The sequence below is a fragment of the Ctenopharyngodon idella genome, chromosome 11, assembly GCF_019924925.1.
Source record: "Ctenopharyngodon idella isolate HZGC_01 chromosome 11, HZGC01, whole genome shotgun sequence".
NCBI classification, from domain to species: Eukaryota; Metazoa; Chordata; class Actinopteri; order Cypriniformes; family Xenocyprididae; genus Ctenopharyngodon; species Ctenopharyngodon idella.
The window spans coordinates 17583521-17605940 of NC_067230.1; the positions used below are offsets into that span (position 1 = coordinate 17583521).

Genomic DNA, 22420 nt, shown 5'->3' on the forward strand with positions numbered 1-22420 from the left:
CTAGTATTTATATCTTGTACTGCACTACAATCCTGTGGAGCACTTGCTGTCTGTGCTTGGCTCTGGTCAGTCAGTATGAACGCTTCCTGACACTCTTGTGTTTGTTGTTTCAGGTGTGCAGCTCTTGATGTGGAGCCCATCTACACGTTCAGGGCTCACAGGTACGTCACCAGTTACCTTACTATAGTTTTCAGTCATTGAGACCTGGAGGTCAAAACATCCAGAGAACTGCAGCACAGGCCTGTCAATTTTCCATTTGTTTAAAGCCATGAATATTTCGATCACCTCTCAAAAGAGGAAAAAGAAAAATATGTGAACAATCAGCAGGTTTTTTGCACCCGCCACAGTATTTCAGTCCCTAAAAACAGCAGGACATTCTAAAACACTTCATGTGAAAATGTACTAAATTAGTGATATTGAAAGATCAGATTGGTCCTCTTTAATGTAAACATTTGTACATTGTCCTGCTGCCGTTCTGGTCCGCAGGGGTCCGGTTCTGTGTGTGGTGATGAGCTCCAGTGGAGACCAGTGTTTCAGCGGAGGTTTGGACGGATCCATTCAGAGCTGGAACACTCCGAACCCGAACATCGACCCCTATGACTCGTACGGTACGCTGCGCTTCACATGCAGAGCGAGTGTGAGTCGGTGTGAATGTGTGTCTGACTCTCTCTCTCTCTCTCTGGCTGTAATAGAGCCGTCTGTGCTGCGGGGGGCGCTGTGCGGACACACAGATGCAGTGTGGGGATTGGTCTACAGCTCGGCTCATCACAGACTGCTGTCCTGCTCCGCCGACGGGACGGTGCGGCTGTGGAACGCTGCAGATGCCGCTCCCGCCATCGCCGTCTTCAACGAGAACAAAGGTGCCGCTGGAGAGAGAGGACACACACTTAAAGAACACACACAGATTTAACACTTCAATTTGCAAAAAAAAAACATTTTATTATTGTATTTTGTTATTTTTTTTTTTTTAAAATGATCTTTTTTTGATGATGGTTAGATGATATCATCATTGAAGCTGACCCCAAAATTAACATATAACAACTTAACATAATAAGAACATAATAAAAGTCTTAAAGAATGGTTTACTACACTTCAGTTTACAAAAAATAAAAATAATTTTATATATTTATTTTATTTGATGAATGAATGATCTATTTTGTTTGTTTTATTACTGTCATTAATGATGATGGTTAGATGATATTAGGATTGAAATGAACAACAAAATAACATAATAAAAGTCTTTAAGAATTAAAGAATGATTTACTGCATGCCATTTATTTATATATTTTATTATTATTTATTTTATTTATTATTGTAGTATTTTTTTTATTTTATGATGATCTTTTTTGTTTCTTTTATCACTGTCATTAATGATGATTGTTAGATGATATCAGCACTGAAACGCACCCCAAAATAACATAATAAAAGTCTTAAAGAATTAGAGAATGACTTAAATATATATATATATATATATATATATATATATATATATACACACACTTTTTTTCATTTATTTTATTTTTTTTATTTTTTTTTTATGAATGATCTTTTGTTGTTGTTTTTTTAACTCTTGTAAACTGACTGAACCGTCTGTTTATTCTGTGCTCTTCAGAGCTGGGCGTCCCGTCGTCCGTGGATCTGGTCTGCAGTGATCCGGCTCACATGGTCACGGCGTTCAGTAACGGCAGGATGGGCATCTTCAACATGGAGACCCGACAGCTGCTTCTGGAGCTCGAGTCGCAGACGGCCGGAAAACCCGGTAATATTTCCACATATGACGTCACAGCGTCAGGAGATTCATCACATGTTCAGCACTGCTTCAAGCACTGTTTCATATTAATTTTTCTTGACGTTCAGTCCTTAAAATCATAGTTAGAATTCTATTTTTAAATAATTGATTAATTGATAACACTTTACAATAATGTTCTTTTTTTTTTTTTTTTTGAACTAACAAAGAATAAAACTTCTGCAGCATGAATTAATCTTATTTATTTATATACACTAGTATCTATCAGTTCCTGTTTTTGGTACGAGACGAAAAAAAAATGTAAAACTTATATCTTAAAACTCTCAATAGAAGATGGTTTTGTATCATGAGCGACTGGTAAAGTCCCATGATCCTCTCTGTTCTGTTTGATCTTCAGATGCGCCGTGTCAGATCAATAAAGTCCTGAGTCACCCGACGCTGCCCGTCACCGTCACGGCGCAGGAGGATCGGCACATCCGGTTCTTCGACAATAACACAGGTAACAGAAACAGTTTTACTCATGAGACGATTATTATTATTATTATTATTATTATTATTATGATATATACTATTCTTATGTTGATGATCTTCTCAGGCAAGTTGATTCACTCTATGGTGGCTCATCTTGATGCCGTCACCAGTCTCGCGGTGGATCCCAACGGACTCTATCTGATGTCTGGCAGTAAGTACTCTTCATGGAAACACCTTCACTGGTGTTCTTTGATTAGATAAAGGTGATAAAGAACCATAAAAACATCATTTTACTCTGATTTTGCTTTGCTTCTATTGTTCCGTTTCTTATGTGTGCATGTCAGTTTATCATCCTGACGATTTTCTTGCATTTTCATGATTTTGTAAATGATAAAGTTGTTGAACTTGTGTCTCAGGTCACGACTGCTCCGTGCGTCTGTGGAACATGGAGAGCAAGACGTGCATCCAGGAGTTCACCGCTCACAGGAAGAAGTTCGACGAGTCCATTCACGACGTGGCGTTTCATCCCACCAAGTGCTACATCGGCAGCGCGGGAGCCGACGCCCTCGCCAAAGTCTTCGTATGACCTTCGACCTCCGACCAAAACTGCTTCCACGAACTCGAAGCCTGAGCGGGAGGCGAGGGCTGATGATCCGGGCAGGCCTGGTGCTGGAAGGGAAGCGCACACACCGCTGCCCTTCACCGAGGGACGCGTCTGTTCCTCCACCAAACACCTCCTCCGTTCAGCCTCACAGGAAGTTGGGCGCTTCCCACACTTCTGTAGTTTTACGTTCATTAGTTTTCCTTTCGTTGTTTCTCTCCTGATGTGAGCGTGAGTGTGTCACTCTTTCTGATTTCTCTCCTTTTTAAACGACGTGCCTTTTGCTTCAAACAGTCGGATTCTCTCCGTTCCTCTCCGGCGAGGGAAATGAACCTCGCCGGTGTTTTAAACTCACCAAATACGTCAAATTATTGCGAGTTATTGAGACGGACGTCATTTTAAACACTGAAACTAGCTTATCTGGTGCGTTTCTCAGATACACACCGTGAAATCTCTGAATTAAAGGACTAGAATATGATCCTCTTGTCTGACAGACGTTGTTAATTTATTCAATTCAAATTGTACATAATATAACATAAAACGACTCGATGTTTGAAACCTTGCGGCTCAGAAAAATTCTACATTTCTAAATGTTTGTGTCGGAACATAAATCCACTTTCAGCATCAAGAAGCTCATTTCACCCCAAAATCAAGAGAATATTTGTGTCATTATGTTAAACAAAACATTGGATCTAAAAATATGCTCATTTACATATTTCTTTTGATTTTATGGTGAAATCAGTCGGCTTCTTGAGATTCAGTCATCATAAGCGCTACGTTTAATTAATAATATTAATATGAAGTCGATGTTTTACGCGTGAACCTGCGGTTTCTCCTGAGGGTTGATCCGATGAAACTCAGTTTGACGCCTCGCCTGATGTTTTTATTTTTAAAAACTGTGAAATCATCATCTGTTTAACGCCAACTTTGTGTTGTAACAAACATGGAGACCAAATCTCTGGTCAGATCTGTAACGGTGATCGTTTGACTAGAGTTCGACCCGTTGATGAATATTTGTCGTTTAAGTGATCATGCAGAAAAGTCTTATAATAGTTTTTTTGACAAGCTGTACACAAAGTACAATGATTCGGAGGTCTATTTTTGTCTGAAATCTGTTGTGATGTTTATTTATTTTTTTGCCTTTTTCCTCTTTTTGCCTGTAATGCCAAATGAATAACTAGTTATCTGGTCAGATGTAATCTGGGACTCGGTGACATCGGTATCGTTCGCTCATCCTCACCTTCTCTAGCTGCACAGGTGGTGGTTTATGTATTAGAAGAAAATGATTTGAAATCTATAGTTTGGAACAGATACTAGTGTTTTTTATCATTGTATGACTGGTGAACGGTTGCAGATAGATCGTAACCCACGTATTGCAGGTTGAGGTTTTTTATTTGAAACTCTTCGGCTTTATTTGAACTCGTCTGTGATTACTTGAACTCTCTAGGCGTGCGTGTGCAGGTCTGCGTGTTTTTAACTGCTAGGATAGAGATTTTCTGCTTTTATCGGGAATCGTTTGCCTTTAACTGATGACATGAGCACTACAAGACAACTGAGTGTTTGTGCGTTTCCTTCAGGTCTGTGAATCGCGACGTGTGGAAATGGCGGAAGTTTGCTACTCGACCAAATGTTGTTAAAGGCCTAGTTTAACCAAACTTGAAATCTGTCACCATTTACTCGCCCTCAAACCCATGTGACTATCTCTTTAAAACACAGATGAATGTGTGAGCTGTGGAAGCTTGTTTCCACCATGGGGGAAAAAATTAAAAAGGTAAATGCGACATTTTATATCAAATTTTTCTCTGAATATGAGTTTATATCTTACCATTCTGGAGAAAAAAAGTTAATTGTGGATAATTTCTCGCAATTCCAAACGTAAAACTCACAATTGCCTTTTTTTTTCGGAATTGTACTACAAAAACTAGAAATCATGAGGGAAAACGATAGACTTAAAAAGTCGAATTGCGAGATATTAACTTGAAATTCTGAGGGGAAAAAAAATCAGAATTGCAAATAATTCCAAATTTGTAAGACATAAACTAGGAGACATAACTAGGGTTATGAAGTCAGAATTGTGAGATATAAACTCGTAATTAAAATTAGTAATTGTGACTTTTAATATCACAGTTTTGACTTTTTCTTGCAATTTCAAGTTTATATCTCACAATTCAAACTTTTTTCCTCAGAATTGTGAGATATAAACTGTTTTGTATTGATTGTATTGTAAGAGACTCGCGATTAAAAAAAGGTAATTACGACTTTTTATATCACAATTCTGACTCTTTTTTTTTTTCTCTGAATTTTGAGTTTATATCACAATTCTGAGAAGAAAAAAGTCAATTGCGAATAATTTCTTGTAATTCCAAATTTAAAACTCACAATTGACTTTTTTTTCGGAATTGGAAGACAAACTAGGAATTACGAGGAAGAAAACGAGAGGGTTATGAAGTCTGAATTGCGAGATATAAACTTGAAATTCTGAGGGGAAAAATTTCAGAATTGTGAAATATAAACAATTAAAAATGGTAATTGTGACTTTTAATATCACAGTTTTGACTTAATCGCAATTGCGAGTTTTTCTCGTATTCTTTTTTTCCTCAGAATTGTACGACAAAAACTAGGAATTATGAGGGAAAACGATAGACTTAAAAAGTCGAATTGCAAGATATTAACTTGAAATTCTGAGGAAAAAAAATCAGAATTGCAAATAATTTCTCGCAATTCCAAATTTGTAAGACATAAACTAGGAAAAAACTAGGGTTATGAAGTCAGAATTGTGAGATATAAACTTGTAATTAAAATTAGTAAATGTGACTTTTAATATCACAGTTTTGACTTTTTCTCGCAATTGCAAGTTTATATCTCACAATTCAAACTTTTTTTCTCAGAATTGTGAGATTGTGATTGTGAGAAAAAAGATTGTATTGACGAGAGGGTTATGAAGTCTGAATTGCGAGATATAAACTTGAGATTCTGAGGGGAAAAATTTCAGAATTGTGAAATACAATTAAAAATGGTAATTGTGACTTTTAATATCACAGTTTTGACTTAATCGCAATTGCGAGTTTTTCTCGAATTCTTTTTTTCCTCAGAATTGTGAGATAAAAACTAGGAATTGTGAGAAAAAAGATTGAATTGTGATGCTAGCAATTTACAAAAAAAATAAATAAACGACTCACAGTTCTGATATTTTTTTCCTTCAAAATGTGATATATAATCTCGCAATTGCGAGAGAAAAAAGTCAAAATTGTGACATAAAAAGTAGCAATTAACGTTGTATTTTTGAGCTGCTCATATTACATAAACTCTGACGTGCTGAAAAAGCAGGATTGGAACATGAGGGTGATTAAATTGTTCTTGTTTTCATTTTTGGATTCTGTTCCTTTAAATTTGAGGCACGTTTGCCGTTAAGCTCGTGCACAGAGAGCGCGCTGGTTTGGGACGTTGAAAGGGAACCGCGTGCGTGCGCGTCCGTGTTTTCGTACTAGTAAATATATTTTCTGATTTCGTTCATTTTGGTGCGTATTAATTTTAGATATATAAGAAAGAATCTCAATATGTATAGTTTTAAAGTATTGATCAACAATCTATTTATGAACCAGAATACAGTGTATATTAACCTGCGAAGCTAACAGTGAAGATTAACCGATATTTGTGATACTAGTTGTGCGGGAGAGTAGTTCGCGCCACCTGCTGGTCAGAGATGGGAACTGTACAGCTGACTCGGCTACTAAAGATACTAAAATGCTAAACGGAGATTTGATTACTGGTTACTGATCGATCGACGCGCTTCAATAATTATCGGAAACATCAGAGTATTTGAAGGGAGTTTGATTGCACGATCGGACGATGACGTCATGACGTTCCGCCTGTATGTCACTGAACTTTTACCCTTTTGGTTGTATAGAGAGAGCTTGGAAAGATTGTTAATAAATGCTATACTCCTCTTGTACATATTTTATTATTGATATTACAGTTTATTCTTGATTTCTTGTTGTATTCTCTTTTTTTCCTCAGATGGACATTTATCAATATAATACAATAATAAAAGAATATGTTGTATTTCACGTGTGTTTGGTCTTTGTACTTGTGATTCACATGTGAGTTTTTCCTGCGCTCATGGAAAACCTGGAAAAGTCATGGAGATTTCTATGGTGGATATACATTTTTTTTTTATGCTCAAAAAGAGATTAAGTAATTTGGCCATAGCAGCTTGTGTCTGATTTGTGATGCACTATACTAATATTGCATCTTCAGCATGTTGAAATGGATCTGTAGATTGATACGAAGGTCACGTGTTACAGATGCTGATGCAGTGTGGCCACTAGAGGGCGCTGCAGGGTTAATTTTGAGTAGACTTAAATTCATAATCATTTTTCCATAACCTTCTGTCACTGTTTTTAATCCTTCATTGATGACGCATTAAATTGATCAAACGTAAAGACATTTATAATGTTAAACTTTACTTATCAAAGAATCCTGAAAAATGAAATGCATCATGGTTTCCATAAACAAATGAGCTGTTTTCAAAATTAATAATCATAAATGTTTCTCGAGCAGCAAATCATCATATCAGAATGATTTCTGAAGGATCATGTGACACTGAAGACTGGAGTAATGATGCTGAAAATTCAGCTTTGATCACAGAAATAAATACACTAAATGTTTGTCATTTAATAATCAAAAGTCTTTGCGTAAATTAAAAAAGAACGCGGTAAGAAATAATGAGAAAATTCAGCTAACAAGGGTTTGAAACCACACGAGTGTGTAATTGACTTTTGTAAATGAAAAGCGAATTGAAAATGAAAATGCATGTAAATTAAAGTGTCATTGAGCTGAAATATTCTACAGCTCTAAGAATTAAACCAATGAGTCACAGCGGCTGAAAGGTTATTTCGCAGTTTAATGTAATGAAGAGCAGCGACTGTGCCAAACGCATCCTGTTAATGACGCCAAAAACATGAAATATAGATCACGTCTGGCTCCAAATATCTCATTACAATATCAGTCCCCTAAATGCATCCATCTCTGCTGAATCTAAAGAGGTCTTTGGCTCCGTTTTGTGTTCAGTGCGTTAATGTACGACTGTCTAGTTCTAAATGTAATTTTATTCTGATCACGTCAATGAATGATTAGCCTAATTAGCTGCAAACATAAAAGGCGCGAACGCGGCTGCATCCGGAATCACCTTACTTCCCTATTATATCGTAGCAGAAAATAAGTGTCCAACAGCAGGCAAAAAGTCCCAGAATGAGCTACTATATCCGACGAGATTCTGAAGAGTGCATATGATTATATAAAGTCGATACGATGGACACTTTACTATCCCATGAGGCCACGGGAGAAGATTTGTGAATGGCAGTGAAGCGACGCAACTGACGCTGGTAGGTCACACGATAATGACAAAATGGCGAATGTTGTAAGTATATTAACCCACACGAAAAACACTAATTTATAGTAAATACTGTAGTGTTTTTGCACCATACTATAGTAAATTGTAGTATACTGTATATATTATAGTATTTACAACACTGTTAATGAATGCTACAGCATACTGTAATATTAACTACAGTGAACTGATAAACAGTGATAAATACTGTAGCATACTTTAGTTTTTACTACAGTAAACTGTAGTGTATTGTAGTAAAATATACCCTATATTTGTAGAAAACTTGGGTAATTTGTTTATATTACTATAGTTGTTATATTACCACAGAAACTATACAATTACCACAACAAATTAATTCAAGTACTTTACTATAGTATTTACTATACATTACTGTATTTTTTTTCATGTAAGTACAAAGTACTTTTTCAAAATAAGAGAGAGTATCGGAGGTCGATTGCAAGCAAAGTCTCTATAAAAAAAACCTGTCGGAAAGTTTTTTTCTCTGATGGTGGATGTCATGTTTAAAATTTAATGTTTCGCTTTTACAGGGTTTAGTAAAAAATGTGATGAACCATGTCAACACAAAACTTTCTTTATTAATGCTGATGTACACAGTTGTTAAAAAACAATATTTCACATTTACATCCATCATTTACAAAAATAGCTTTTCATGCTGCTTACATCATTAACATAAAATTTCATAAGTCGCTCATATATAAAAATCAAAAACAGAAAAATGGTCGTGATCACGCCTGATCTACAGTCTGACGCATTCAGACTCGGTCGTGTCTGACGGCTCGGGCACGTCGATGGAGAACACCTGTTTAATGGCAGGGGGCGGAGTCTCGGGACGACTGCCCACCCCTGAGTCCGGGCTGGGGGCGGGGTTTGCCGGCTCTATCCCTGGATGGTACTTTTTCTCGATCTTTTGTAAGTCGCGGTTCTCCTCGCCGCAGGGCCTGAAGCGCTGGCGCGGGGCTCCGGGTGACGCGCCGTCCGCCTTCCCCTTGATCTTTTTGAAGCGTTTCAGTTTGACGGTGTCTTTTCCGTCGCCGCTGCAGGGCAGCAACACGCTCACGTCTTTGCGGAACTTGGAGCTCAGGCCGAAGTAGATGAGCGGGTTGTAGAAGCTTGCGGACTTGGCGAAGAGTCGCGTGAAGATGCTGGTGAGACTCGGAACGTGGAAACCCCACGCCGACCACATGGACACCACGGCGTACGGAGACCAGGCCAGGATGAACGCCGTGCAAATCACAATGGACACCTGAGACACAAACATGTTATTGATTTTAACACCTGAACTTCATCAGGAACAAGAAAAACTTTGAGAAACTGTCAGTGCAGGATATGATACACACACACACATATATATATATATTCAGCGATGGCTGAAGTCAGACTCACGATAGTGACATCTCTCTCGATCTTGCGCTGTCTGTCGGTCAGGTCGCCCTCCGCTGACATGGCATTGCCTCGCTTCACCGTGTTTATAATGGACACGTACGAGAACAGCATGATCAGCACAGGGACGAAGAAGCAGAAGATGAGGATGGAGATGATGTAGGACTTGTGGATGGTGGAATAATTGGCTTTGACCCAGTCGATCTCACAGGTGCCGTATCCTCGATCTGTCAAACAATGAGAAACAAATGCTTTTCTACATACATATACATGTGTGTGTGTGTGTGTGTATATATCTTCACATGATGTTGTTATGACCTGTGTAGCTTCCCCAGCCCAGGATGGGAGCGCCGGACCAGAACAAGGATCCGAGCCAGATGAAAATAATGCACATCATCACTGTGGTGTTGGTGATACAGTGAGCTGTGAACAAACAACAGCGGCTCAGATAAGAACAGAGAATCGCTCAGGAATTAATGACGTCAAGTCACAGCTGTAATGGAAATGTTCCTGCCTTTACTCGGATGGCATCCCTTGATGTATCTGGTGATGCTGATGACGGTGAGCGTGTTGATGCTGCCGAGACCGAAAACCAGCGTGAAGAAACCGTCCACCTGAGAGACAACAGCAGAAGCATGGAGAAATGAGTGAACTAGTTCATCTGCAAGAGCTGCAGAGAAATAGAGCATCTTCATCTTCTTAGACTGCTTTTCGAGTCTGAATATCCATTTTGCGTGTTGGTTTCTAACATCTAGTTTTGCAATAACATATTTTTGCAGTGTCTCTAACAATTAAACACAATACAACTACTTTTTTTTTCACAAGTCTGAATATCCATTTAGTTTGGCTTCATAAAAGGGTACAGATATGTGGATGACAGCCATAAAATGATTGAAATTACCTTTTACTGAATTAATGACAGACACTGGCAATTATGAAATGAGTTAATGGTGTTTTAATGTGAGTTACACAGAATCAGCTCCGATCACACCTCCACGTCTCAATGAGACCCTCATTCACCGGCTTTCAGTCCAGAAGCCCTTAATGGGTTTAAACTCTCGCTCGACACGGACACTGACCAACACGTGTTCACAGGACAGAATCAGAAAGATCTCACATCCATTATCATCATCTGTAAAAACACCACATGTGATTTTAACACTTCAGCTGTTTCATATAGAGAGAGTTTATTTATATACTAAAGCATCAGCTCCAGATCTGTCATAAGTGCTTGTTTTCGTTCTCATGTTGGTTTCAAACATCCGACAGTTCAAAATGTCCGTTCAGACCACGGATAACTATAATGATATAGTTCTAAAAAATCTGTGTCTCGGATCACCCCACAGATCATTTATTATAGCTTGTCAAATTTGCCACATTTGGGTGTGAGCAAAAACACGCCGTTTTTGTGTGTGTCCCTTTAAATGCAAATGAGCTGCTGCTCCCGGCCCCTTTCCAGAAGAGGGCGGAGCTTTAACGGCTCACGCTTCGGTCGCTCAACAACAACAAAGCTGGAGAATCTCACGCAGCCAAAATGAGGATTGTCAGTAACGGTGTTCAGCCTTACATTGTTCAAACCGGAGTCGACACTGATGGAGAGACTCAGGAAGAAGTTACAACTTTTAGACGTTTCTGAATGGTTAGTGGATAAATTTATGTAGTTGCTGTGGAGTTGATTCAACTCATCCACTAGCATGTGCCGTCATGTTAATCTTTTGTGTTGAATTGACCCTCGTTTGTGAAGCAGTCCGGTGTAAAATGACGGCATGTCAACAACACTCTACTACAACAACTCTTCCTCTTCTCTAAAGCAGCCCAACATGGCCCCGCCCCCTTTGTTGCATGTTCTCGGGGGCGGGGTTTATGTAAATTTTAGGGTTTGTGATGTCACTAACCCAGGAAGAAGCTCGTTGTAGTCCCTACCAGCCTTAAAAAGCGATTTCTGTAAAAGAAAATATCTCTCTTTGCATTGAACTTTGAGCGTCGTAACTTTGCAGATGTTGTTTATGATCAAACAGCAACATTACACACTAACTGAAGTTAAAAAAGTCAAATCATAATCAACCACCACTTTAATACACAATAAAGTTGGCTAACGATGCTCGTCCCACTACCCATAATTCCACTTCCTGTACCTGGCACGTCCACACAGATGTGATGAGGTATCCATTATCCTTGAACACATTGAAGATCTCGAGGATTCCTCGGGAATATCCGAACACGGAGATGCTGGCGTCGGAGATGGCGAGATTGAGCGTCAGATAGTCGGTGGGCTGGAGAGAAGATCTCTGCTTGAACAGGATGAAGATCACGATACTGTTCCCAAACCACGACAACCAACCTGCACACACACACACACACACACACACACGTAACTCTGTATGAGACGAGGATTACTTTATGCAAAGATTCTCAAACAAGAATTATGGGACACTGAAGACCATCTCCAGCACACGGCAAGAAACATAATAATATTTAGGTATAAAAGAGTTTGTTCTTCACTGATGAACTAGTGCTGATTAACTCTAATGACCCTGACAGACAGACAGACGGACGGATTTCCTCCCCCATCAGGACACAGAAGATCTCAGACCTGAGCTGCTCTAATCCATGTGTTCATTACTACAGTCACGCAGAAAAAACATTAACTAGAACAATTCAACTTTATATCCAATATGCTAATATTGCTTTATATTGCGCTTTTCAATCATTTAGATCCACGGATCCCAAATACAATCCTCCTCATGTGAGCGACCCCATCCTAACGTTCAAAACACATCTCTAATAAACACCCAATTTATACACTCAAAAATTTATATTATGAATCTAAAATGAGTATCTATTGTTACATTATTATATATATTTTTCGACTCACTACAGTAATGCATTATTTATTTTTATTTATTAATTTAAATCTAATTTAATCTATTTAACAGTTTAATAACTAATATTTTTAATCACATTTTTATTTATCTATTTATTTTAATCTAATTTATTTATTTGGTAACACTTTATTTTAAGCTGATGCAGTTACACGTTACTACATGTACTTACTATAGTAATAACAGTAAATTATGCATAATTTCAATTAACTAACCCTAAACCTATAACGTAACACTACAGCAAGTACAAGTAGTTAATTATATTACTCAGTACTTATTTGAATTTAAGTACTTTACCTTAAAATAAAGGGTTACACTTTATTTTAAGGTTTCAGTATTACAGTGTAATTATACATTTAATTACTGAGTAATAATAATTAACTGCAGGTTTAGGGTTAACTGCATGTAATTATGCATAATTTCTAGTTATTAACATGCGTAACAATGACACTGTAAAATAAAGTGTAATCATTTATTTATTTTAATATCTATTAATTTATTTCATTTTCTAACATTTATTTCTAGACTTTTCGGGGCTCCGGACCCCAGTTTGTGCTACTGGACTTAATAAAGAAAGAAGGAATATAATGCATAATAATATTTAATACAAAAGCAATAAGACAACATTTGCACTGCAAATAACATTATAATAAGCATCTTTGTGTTATTTTCGAGAAAATACTACAAAATATCCTTAAAACTAGCTGTAATAACACTTGCTTTGTATTTTGTCTGGTTGCTCTGTCAGATTTTTGAAAACATGACAAAGAATAATCGATAAGAAGTGTTTCAAACCCGCTTCACTGATCTAAAGTTGCTGATAATGTGAAAGAGAGGTAAAAACGATGAAGAGAAGTAAACTGAAGTAACAGCCTGACCCAGAACGAGCAGGTACACGCCGATGATCGTCTCTCCCTGGTCGGACAGCGGCGGGTCGCGGCTCATCAGGCTGAAGTTGTTGTTCCTCCAGGGGATGTTCACCACCTGAAGCGGGTTTTGCACAGACATACTGATTCCTGAGCGTTTATAGAGTCATGAATAACACAATCTCTACCTGCAGCTCCTTTAACGGCCGTTCTGCTCTTAAAGCGCGTCGATTCTCCCGCTGAGAGACTCGGAAAATCCGGTTAAAAATACCGACCGGAGAGATGTGACGTTACACGAGCTAATCCACCTTCAGTCAGAAGAGCAACACACACACACACACACACACACACACACACACACACACTTAATAATTTTAGTGCTTCAAGTTTATTGCCAAAGCAACATTTCTTATTTTCATTTAATTAACTTAATGTACTAAAATATCTAAAATTAAAATGAAAAAATGAATAAAACTAAATAGCCATCTTTAAATAAATAAATAAATAAAACTTTAACTAAAATTTAAATAAAAATGGAAAATATAAAAATAAAACTAACTTAAAGTGATTAACAGTATGTGATTGATGGAGCAAAAACTCTTCAGTTATTAGTGGGAATGATCCTGAAATGAGGCAGAAAGTGTTAGTCATGACCTGAGTGATTACAGGTGAAAATCAACGCTGTTAACTGTGTTTGACGTGATGGACGTGTGCGCTGGCCGGTCAGTGGGAGACATTTCTTGACTAATCGGATCTGATGGTTAAGGAGTTGAGGATCTGGTGAAGAGCAGACGGCTCCAGGATAATCTCTGCTTTACATGCTGCATACAGTAAATCACTGATGTCTGGAGCACAAACCGACTGGACTATGAGCAGCAGTGATGGACTGGCTGGTTATTTACAGTTACACCAGTGACAAAAATAGAAACCATCATTTTCAAAATATATGAGTGACGGAATCAAGAGCCTTTCTCCTTTTATTTGATTTGGTTTGTGTCAGCGAGTGCTCATGTTCATGGGCTTTTAACCACTTTCACACACACAGTTTGAAGTCTTTTGTTTAAAGCCACTTTTAATAGAACCAATTTGTTTAAGAGGAGAGGAAAAGTGAGTCAGAACTGACATGAAACAGCATTCGCAACTCATTTTACTTTGGCACTATGGCATTTCTGAGTTTTAAAAGTTATTAACCCTATAAATTTTAAAGCCATTACAGATTTACATTCAATAGTATCCAAATAATCAACATTACTGTTGTAAGGGTTTCGTTTATATAACACCATCTTTTATATAAAGAAAACAATAATGGCAATATTGTCATACCAGCAAACTCTGAAACTGTAAAATAAATATAAACTATGATTTAAACAACTTTACAGTTCAAGTTGACAAAAATAAATTTTATAAAATGATAAACCTCACATTTCAGCCTAATAAAAGATCATTTGAAATGAATTAAATGCAAATTCTGGTCTCTGAATGTGAGTTATGGAAAAGCAGAAATACAGCGGCTACCCCTGACGGTCTATTAAACACTGTTAGACTTCATACTATGGAAGCCCGATTATAGGTGTAATTCTTAATTATAACAAAACAACTATAACATAAATAGTAAGTCATAATTATGGCATAAAAAGACAAAATTATGACAGTCAAAATAAGCATAATTAAAACTTTTCAGTCATAATTTCAACTTCTTGTCGTAATTGACTAAGTCGAAGTTTTTGTCAACGACTTTTAATCTCAAATGACTTAGTATGTCAATGTCAACGTTTTATGTCAATTATTTACTATACTTTATCTATAGGTAAGATGAAAATAAAATGCAATAGAAACTTTTCTGAAGACACATACAGGTATGAACATAAAAATGCCTATTTCAGTGTCAGAACAATGAATTTTGCCAAAAGGCGAGGAGTTCACAGGCAAGAGTTTCACAAGGTTTTATGAGTCAGTCCAGATCTGTCGCTCAATGAATGTAATCTGCCATCGGCTGTAAATAACCTTCTAAGAGGATTGAGAGACGTGTGTGTGTCAGATATTCACTACAACACAAAAGCGATAAAATGTTCCATTAATGTATGAAACGTAGACTGTTTCAGTCTCTTACGTGTGGCTTTAGTGTTTAAAACATTCACCTTGAGACTGAAGGATTTTCTGAATGAATGAAAGCATTAATAGACCAGATGGGTCAACAGAACTGAACCATTTAGACTTGCAGAACTACTGACACAAAGAAGTAAATGAATCAGTGTCAGCGTGCGCCACTGTAGAAACACTGACTCATAGATGGTGGTTTTGTTATATGACTGATAACCAACATGAAGAATCTGAAGTGTTTTGAAGTTCTTACGAACTGTTGGATGTTGGTGTTTTAACACCAACATCACCATTTTTATCACTGCTTTAGATAAAAACAATGATTCAGGGTTGACTGTTAAATTTCACATGCCAAACACTGCAGTTCAGTCAGAACCTTTGATTAATTCAGTTTACACAAGAAAATAATTAGAAAGAAACATCAGATCAAAGATAGACACAAAGATTCTTTATTTACAAACCCAACGAAGTGCAGGAACACAAACTCCTGTCACATCTGAGCACGCTCAAACTACATAAAAAGAGTAAATAAAAAGAATTACAAGAGATGAAAAATAAAAGATCCAAATGAAAGCAAAACTGTAACTGTGCTGGAGTATTTCAGCCCTCAGATCAGGTCGGCCACTGAAACACAAGAGTTCAAGAGAGTCGATAATCTGGATTAAACCTCGACATTCTGATAACGTTATACTCATTTATTCATGTCACAAACACATTCCTGCAGATGTGAAATGAAGACTCACCGTTCATGGGCATCTCATCGATCTGTGTGGAATAGTACTGCTCAATATCACGGAGGATACGGATGTCGTCGTTCTTCACAAAGTTGATGGCCACACCCTTCCTGCCATAACGACCCGATCGACCAATCCTGACGAGAGACACGATAATTCAAACTCACATCTGATGATCAAATCTGTCTAGATCAGTTATTTTAATATCATTGAGATACAGTTATTAACAGTTTGATTTAGTTTTATATTTTTTGTTGTGTTTCATCATACAATCCATTTTATATTCATATTAACAACTTTTAAAACTAATTATTGTGCTTGATGTGAATGGGCCTTTATATCTTATTTTGAGTAACAAATGCTTTAGTTTTAGTCAACTTTAGTAACCCTGCTCTAGATGTTTGTACTCAAATGTGTCTACAGCGAACGAGTTCATTCATTCATTCCTGAGAGACCGAGATCTGTGTCCGTACCTGTGGATGTACAGCTCTCTGTTGTTGGGAAGATCGTAGTTAATGATGAGAGAAACCTGAGGAACATCCAGACCTCTGGCCCAAACGTCTGTGGAGATCAACACTCGACTGCACGAGAAAAACAGCAGAAAGATTACCATCTCAAACACTTCTGGGACATTAATCTGCTTCCTGTCGACTGTGTTTAAAGTCGATGTAACTATTGTATTATATCCATATTGTATAACAGAAAAAATGTAAGGCGAGGCTTGGTTCTGTGCATCAGTTGTTGATTGAGTGTCGAGGTGTGGGCGTGGCTCTCAAGTGTATGCAGATGAGTGAGCTGGTAGGGGCGGGGCTTAACGTGCACTAAATGATTGGAGAATCCTGCATACGTCACCAAAGATCCAGTTACGACATTAAAAGCTCAAGATTTTAAAAAAAATGAAACCTGCACGGATGAATTGTTCTGTAAGATCTATAACATGTTTAGAAAATAGTGATTTTCATCAGTTTTGGAGTTTACCTGGCTCCAGATCTGAACTCCTTCATGATGGACTCTCGCTCTTTCTGTGGCATGTCTCCATGCATCGACGACACGGTGAAGTTCGCCTCCCTCATCTTCTCTGTCAGCCAGTCCACCTGAAAACACACGGCAGAAATTAAACAAAACCGAACAACACAAAAGCACAACTACATTATCAACACTGATTCATCAGCATTCGACTGCAAAATAAATACACTACAGGTCAAAAGTTTTGATTTTTTAAATGTTTGTGAAAGAGTCTCTTCTGCTCACCAAAGCTGTGTTTACTTGATCAAATACAGTAAAAATAGTGAAATATTATTCCAATGTAAATCAGCTGTTTTCTATGTGAATATATAGTAAAGTGTAATTTATATCCTGCGATCAAAGCTGAATTTTCAGCATCATTACTCCAGTCTTCAGTGTCACATGATCCTTCAGAAATCATTCTAATATGATGATTTGCTGTTATTCATCAAGGACACATTAAACTGATCAAAAGTGACAGTAAAAAGATTCTATTTCAAATAAATGCTGTTCTTTTGAACTTTCTATTCATCAAAGAATCCTGAACAATACAACGCAATATGAAGTTATGCTTTACAATATATTCACATAAAACATCCATTCTAAAAATGTAATAATATTCACAATATTACTGTTTTAATATTCCAAACTTGACCAGTTATGTAGTTTTGTGCATGAAAACATCACATAACCTCTCATAGTGCTCACAAAACAGGAAAAAAGTCTGCTCATGAAGATTGAATGTTTTGGATATTTTGATGACTAATGAGTGGCTAATCCACTAAACACTCAACTGGTTGTTGGACAACTAGCTGACCATACTGACCCACCCCTACCAGATATGCTGGACATCTAGTTGCCAAACACTTCTAGTAGATGAGTAAGTGTAGCGTGGTGTATTGCAGACCCTGACCTTGCGTTTGGTGTTGCAGAAGATGACGGCCTGCGTGATGGTCAGCGTGTCGTACAGGTCACACAGTGTGTCAAACTTCCACTCCTCTCGCTCGACAGCCACGAAAAACTGCTTGATCCCCTCCAGTGTCAATTCATCACTGCAGACAAACGAAAACACATCAACTCAACGTGACGTTTGCTCTCAGAGCAGCTACACGTACACAATATTTTAAACTCATCCCATTTATGCGTCATATACACACTGCAGTCAAAACAAATGTGCTGTTAACCCTGTTCATTACGAATGACCTCAAGCTCTCACCGTTTGACCAGAATGCGGATGGGGTCGGTCATGAACTTGTTGGTCATCTCCAGGATCTCGTGTGGCAGCGTGGCGCTGATCAGACACACCTGAGTGGCGGGCGGCAGGTATCGGTACACGTCGTAAATCTGTTCCTTAAAACCTGCGGAAGCGAAACTTAAGAGTCACAAACACTCGCAGGTTCACACACGTGATCTCATGCGTTCTGAAGTACTGCGTGACTCTTTACCCTTGTTGAGCATTTCATCCGCTTCATCCAACACCAGCATCTTAATGGCACGAGTCCTCAAACTCCTCCTGCGGATCATGTCTGAGAGAGAACGAGATTTTATGTCATGAATCATGTAGATTAAAGGGCCACAACAGGATGATCTCCTTTGAAATAAGATTGTTCTGTACAGTGAGAAAGAAACGCACAAATCTAGTAGAAACTAAGCTGGAAAAACAGACACGAAGAGAGGAGCGCAGAAACTCGCTGTCAACACTGACCTGTGATTTATCACTAAAGTAGCTTAAGCTCAAAAGTTATAGCATATATTTTTCTACTTTTGAAGTAACTACTTACAACCCACAGCTTCACAATTAATAGAGAGACGATATGACTAATTCACACACACAATCACTCTCGTTACGTATTTTGTCAATCAAGCGACAAGCACGAGTCTTTTCTTCTGCTTTACTACAAGTTACAGCACAAAAATAAACATGCATTAACAACAAAAGTAATGTTGAAAGATTCAGAACAACTTACTGAAATGAATGCATTGTTCAATCAGTGTTTCAAACATGGAAAGACGTCAATAAAACAGCTTGAGAACAAAATAACGTCACATTTACCTCAGGAAATAAACGCTAAACTCACCGAACACGCGGCCGGGCGTTCCTGCCACCACATGCTGCCCGTAGTCCAGCTTCCTGATGTCTTCTCCCACGTTTGTGCCTCCGATACAGGCGTGACACTGAACGTTCATGTAGTCACCCAACGCCAGGAGCACCTGCAGGACAGAGGAAATGACATCACGTCAGACACGTGAGAGTAAAAAAACACCCAAAGCATAAACGTGTTTTCTAAATCTTCACCTTCTGGATCTGTCCTGCTAACTCTCTGGTCGGAGCCAAAATCAGTGCTTGAGTCTCTCGAACCTAGTAAAACAAGAAATTGTTTGTGGAAATATATACTTTAAAAGACTATAAATGATACTAAAACTTCACTGGAAGTTAAACGAAAAGCGCAACGTACCTGTATATCCAAACACTGCAGCACTGAGATACAGAACGTGGCTGTTTTACCGGTTCCAGACTGAGACCTGGAGAACAGACAAACAGCGTTAGTCAATTTAAAAAACAGCAATGAATGTTTATTGCATTATGTCCAGCAGTTTTCCATAATTTCTCTACAACAAAACCTGTGAGACTTACTGGGCGATGACGTCTCTTCCCTTGATGATCTGTTTGATGGCTCTCTGCTGGATGGCTGATGGCTTCTCAAACCCTGAAATCAGTAAATCATTCAAATAAACATTTATAGGTATTTACATACTACAATAGTACTGTGTTAGTGAGCATAACTGTCCAGCTGCGGATGTTATCCTAGTTATAAACATCCCACAATATACAATAAAGCTGTACTAATCAAATATCACAAGTAAACTTGTATGTGCAAGAATATAAACAACTTCATTCTGATCTCTCATTGTCTCACACATCATAGACTTGATCTTTTATATACACACACACACACACAACAACAATTTCTACTGACTGAACTAGTTGATTTTAACACAGTAAGGTTGATCTGATGTAAAGGCCGCTGTATTAAACCCCCACAATCTCCTCAGTTTCTAATAACAATGTGAAATCAGTGTATTGATCGGTACAGTTCGCGTAGATCTTCTCTCACTCCCTAATGAATCTCATATAGAGCTCTATAACATGATATGCCATGAATTTCAGCAGTAATTAATTATTAATTAAGCGTTTTTACCGTACGCGTAGATCCCGCGCAGTAAATCTTCCCTCAGGCCCATCGTGTCAAACGTCGGCGTCACATCGACCTCTTCACTCGTCTCAAACTCGATTTTCGTCATGTCTTCCTCCTTCAGGATCCTCTTCCTCACGGGAGCTGCGGCGGCGGCCATAATTATGATTGATTTTTAATATAAATAACGAGTAAAAATATGAAAGCGCGTCTGTGCGCGTACACAGGCCGAACGGAAGAGCCGCGTGTGTCGCAGCTGTGACGCACAATGCACGAGACGCGCGGTGACGTTACTCTAGCTGTTCCCGCCCACTATTTAAATTCGAATTATGTTTATTTAAAAGATATCATATTTCACAATCACTTAAAGGGATAGTTCACCCAAAAAAAAGAAAATTCTGTCATCATTTACTCAGCATCAAGTTGTTCCAAACCTGTATTAATTTCTTTCTTCTGCTGAACACAAAAGACACTATTTTGAAGAGCACCATTGACTTCCATAGTATTTTTTTTTTTCCATACTATGGAAGTCAATGGGGTCCATCAACTGTTTAGTTAACTCATATTCTTCAAAATATCTTTTTGTGTTCAAACATAGAAATTCATAGAGGTTCGGAACCACTTGAGGGTGAGTAAATGATGACAGAATTTTCATTTTTGGTTAAGCTTTCCCTTTAAACATAGTAAATGTGCAAATAATAACACATTTCTATAGTATAATGGCGTAGATTTATAATGCTGTGCTGTTTCATGGTTTATCATGTGTTACTATTGTTGAGTAAAAATGGCAACAATACAAAATCTCACATTAGCACATTTTACCATTATTTTCAACCACATTAAAGGGTTAGTTCACCCAAAAATGAAAATAATGTCATTTATTACTCACCCTCATGTCGTTCCACACCCGTAAGACATTCGTTAATCTTCGGAACGCAAATTGAGATATTTTTGATGAAATCCGATGGCTCAGTGAGGCTTCAGGCATCTCTCAAGATCCATTAATGAATCAGCGTGTCGAATCAGCGGTTCGGAGCGCCAAAGTCACGTGATTTCAGCAGTTTGGCGGTTTGACACGCGATCCGAATCATGATTCGACACAAAAGATTCATAACGCTCCGAAGCTTCATGAAGCAGTGTTTTGAAATCGTCCATCACTATATAAGTCGTTATTTTGTTTTTTTGGCGCACCGAAATTATTCTTGTCGCTTTATAATATTAATATTGAACCACTGTACTCACATGAACTGATTTAAATATGTTTTTAGTACATTAATGGATCTTGAGAGAGGAAATGTCATTGCTGGCTATGCAGGCCTCACTGAGCCATCAGATTTCAACAAAAATATCTTAATTTGTGTTCCGAAGATCAGCAAAGGTCTTAAGGGTGTGGAACGACATGAGGGTGAGTAATAAATGACATTATTTTCATTTTTGGGTGAACTAACCCTTTAAATGAGATAAATGAGCTAGATGCTATCGACTATGATCAGTTTCATTAACTCAATAAAGCTGATATATTTACGTCTGCTTTTGTTCAAACAATTCAAAATGATCTTAAAGCAATTCAGGTGTATTGCAATTTTCAGAAAGTACAGTCTATTAAACTGGACACATTTCTACCATGAAGAATTTGACTTTGAAACCACATTTAAAGAACTTAGGCCCGGTTAGCCTAAGCCAGGGTTAGGCCTTAGTTCAATTAGCTTTTATAAAAGTACACTAGAAAAACACACTGCTGGTGTGCATCTTGAGACAAAACAATGACACTGACATGATTTAAGATCTGTCAGTACAAGTTGCTTTCAGTTAAAACAGCTCAAACATGCATGTTAGTCTGGACTAGCTTAAGCCTCGTCTGTGAAACCAGGGATAATGTTATAATAAACACTTAAGTTTCGATCCATTTAGACACTTCATCAAGGCACATTTATTTCTGTAGCTCTTTAAAAGATCATTTCAAACAGCTTCACAGAAATTCACAGGAAAATAACACTTAATGTTGCAAAACTCAATTAAAGCTGCTCTTT

General features: G+C 37.8%; 3 protein-coding genes across 5 annotated transcripts in view; 1 reads left to right on the plus strand and 2 right to left on the minus strand.

Annotated features, from left to right (window-relative positions):
* Positions 1-6881, plus strand: part of strn (striatin, calmodulin binding protein) — a 40491-nt gene extending 33610 nt beyond the window's left edge. For all 3 annotated transcript variants that reach the window (XM_051913196.1, XM_051913198.1, XM_051913197.1), the window contains 7 exons: positions 114-161; positions 487-608; positions 693-860; positions 1613-1759; positions 2145-2246; positions 2343-2429; positions 2635-6881. In XM_051913196.1, coding sequence (XP_051769156.1) covers positions 114-161; positions 487-608; positions 693-860; positions 1613-1759; positions 2145-2246; positions 2343-2429; positions 2635-2804 — 844 coding nt within the window. In that variant the 3' untranslated portion in view covers positions 2805-6881. The remainder of the gene's footprint in view (positions 1-113; positions 162-486; positions 609-692; positions 861-1612; positions 1760-2144; positions 2247-2342; positions 2430-2634) is intronic.
* A 1924-nt stretch (positions 6882-8805) lies between these two features.
* Positions 8806-15659, minus strand: opn6a (opsin 6, group member a). Its single transcript, XM_051913237.1, has 6 exons — positions 13370-15659; positions 11745-11950; positions 10124-10223; positions 9928-10032; positions 9613-9836; positions 8806-9472 (listed from the first exon to the last, which is right to left on the minus strand). The coding sequence occupies exons 1-6, from the start codon at positions 13497-13499 to the stop codon at positions 8966-8968; spliced, it is 1272 nt and encodes a 423-aa protein (XP_051769197.1). The 5' UTR covers positions 13500-15659; the 3' UTR covers positions 8806-8965.
* Positions 15660-15883: 224 nt separating this feature from the next.
* eif4a3 (eukaryotic translation initiation factor 4A3) lies at positions 15884-20684 on the minus strand. Its single transcript, XM_051913225.1, has 12 exons — positions 20397-20684; positions 19832-19904; positions 19653-19719; positions 19493-19555; positions 19275-19407; positions 18642-18722; positions 18413-18554; positions 18110-18248; positions 17170-17285; positions 16665-16772; positions 16201-16328; positions 15884-16081 (listed from the first exon to the last, which is right to left on the minus strand). The coding sequence occupies exons 1-12, from the start codon at positions 20548-20550 to the stop codon at positions 16065-16067; spliced, it is 1221 nt and encodes a 406-aa protein (XP_051769185.1). The 5' UTR covers positions 20551-20684; the 3' UTR covers positions 15884-16064.
* Positions 20685-22420: the final 1736 nt, after the last annotated feature.

What these genes read in the sequence shown, in the direction of transcription:
- opn6a (XM_051913237.1), bottom strand. Translation starts at nt 13,499, where the DNA reads ATGTCTGTGCAAAACCCGCTTCAGGTGGTGAACATCCCCTGGAGGAAC. An exon ending in GGGCTGGGGAAGCTACACAG is followed by an intron (nt 9,837 to 9,927) that starts GTCATAACAACA and finishes ATTGTTTGACAG; the next exon opens with ATCGAGGATACGGCACCTGT. An exon ending in TCGAGAGAGATGTCACTATC is followed by an intron (nt 9,473 to 9,612) that starts GTGAGTCTGACT and finishes TTTGTGTCTCAG; the next exon opens with GTGTCCATTGTGATTTGCAC.
- eif4a3 (XM_051913225.1), bottom strand. Translation starts at nt 20,550, where the DNA reads ATGGCCGCCGCCGCAGCTCCCGTGAGGAAGAGGATCCTGAAGGAGGAA. An exon ending in TAGCAGGACAGATCCAGAAG is followed by an intron (nt 19,408 to 19,492) that starts GTGAAGATTTAG and finishes TCTGTCCTGCAG; the next exon opens with GTGCTCCTGGCGTTGGGTGA. An exon ending in AGAGAGCTGTACATCCACAG is followed by an intron (nt 16,329 to 16,664) that starts GTACGGACACAG and finishes GTCTCTCGTCAG; the next exon opens with GATTGGTCGATCGGGTCGTT.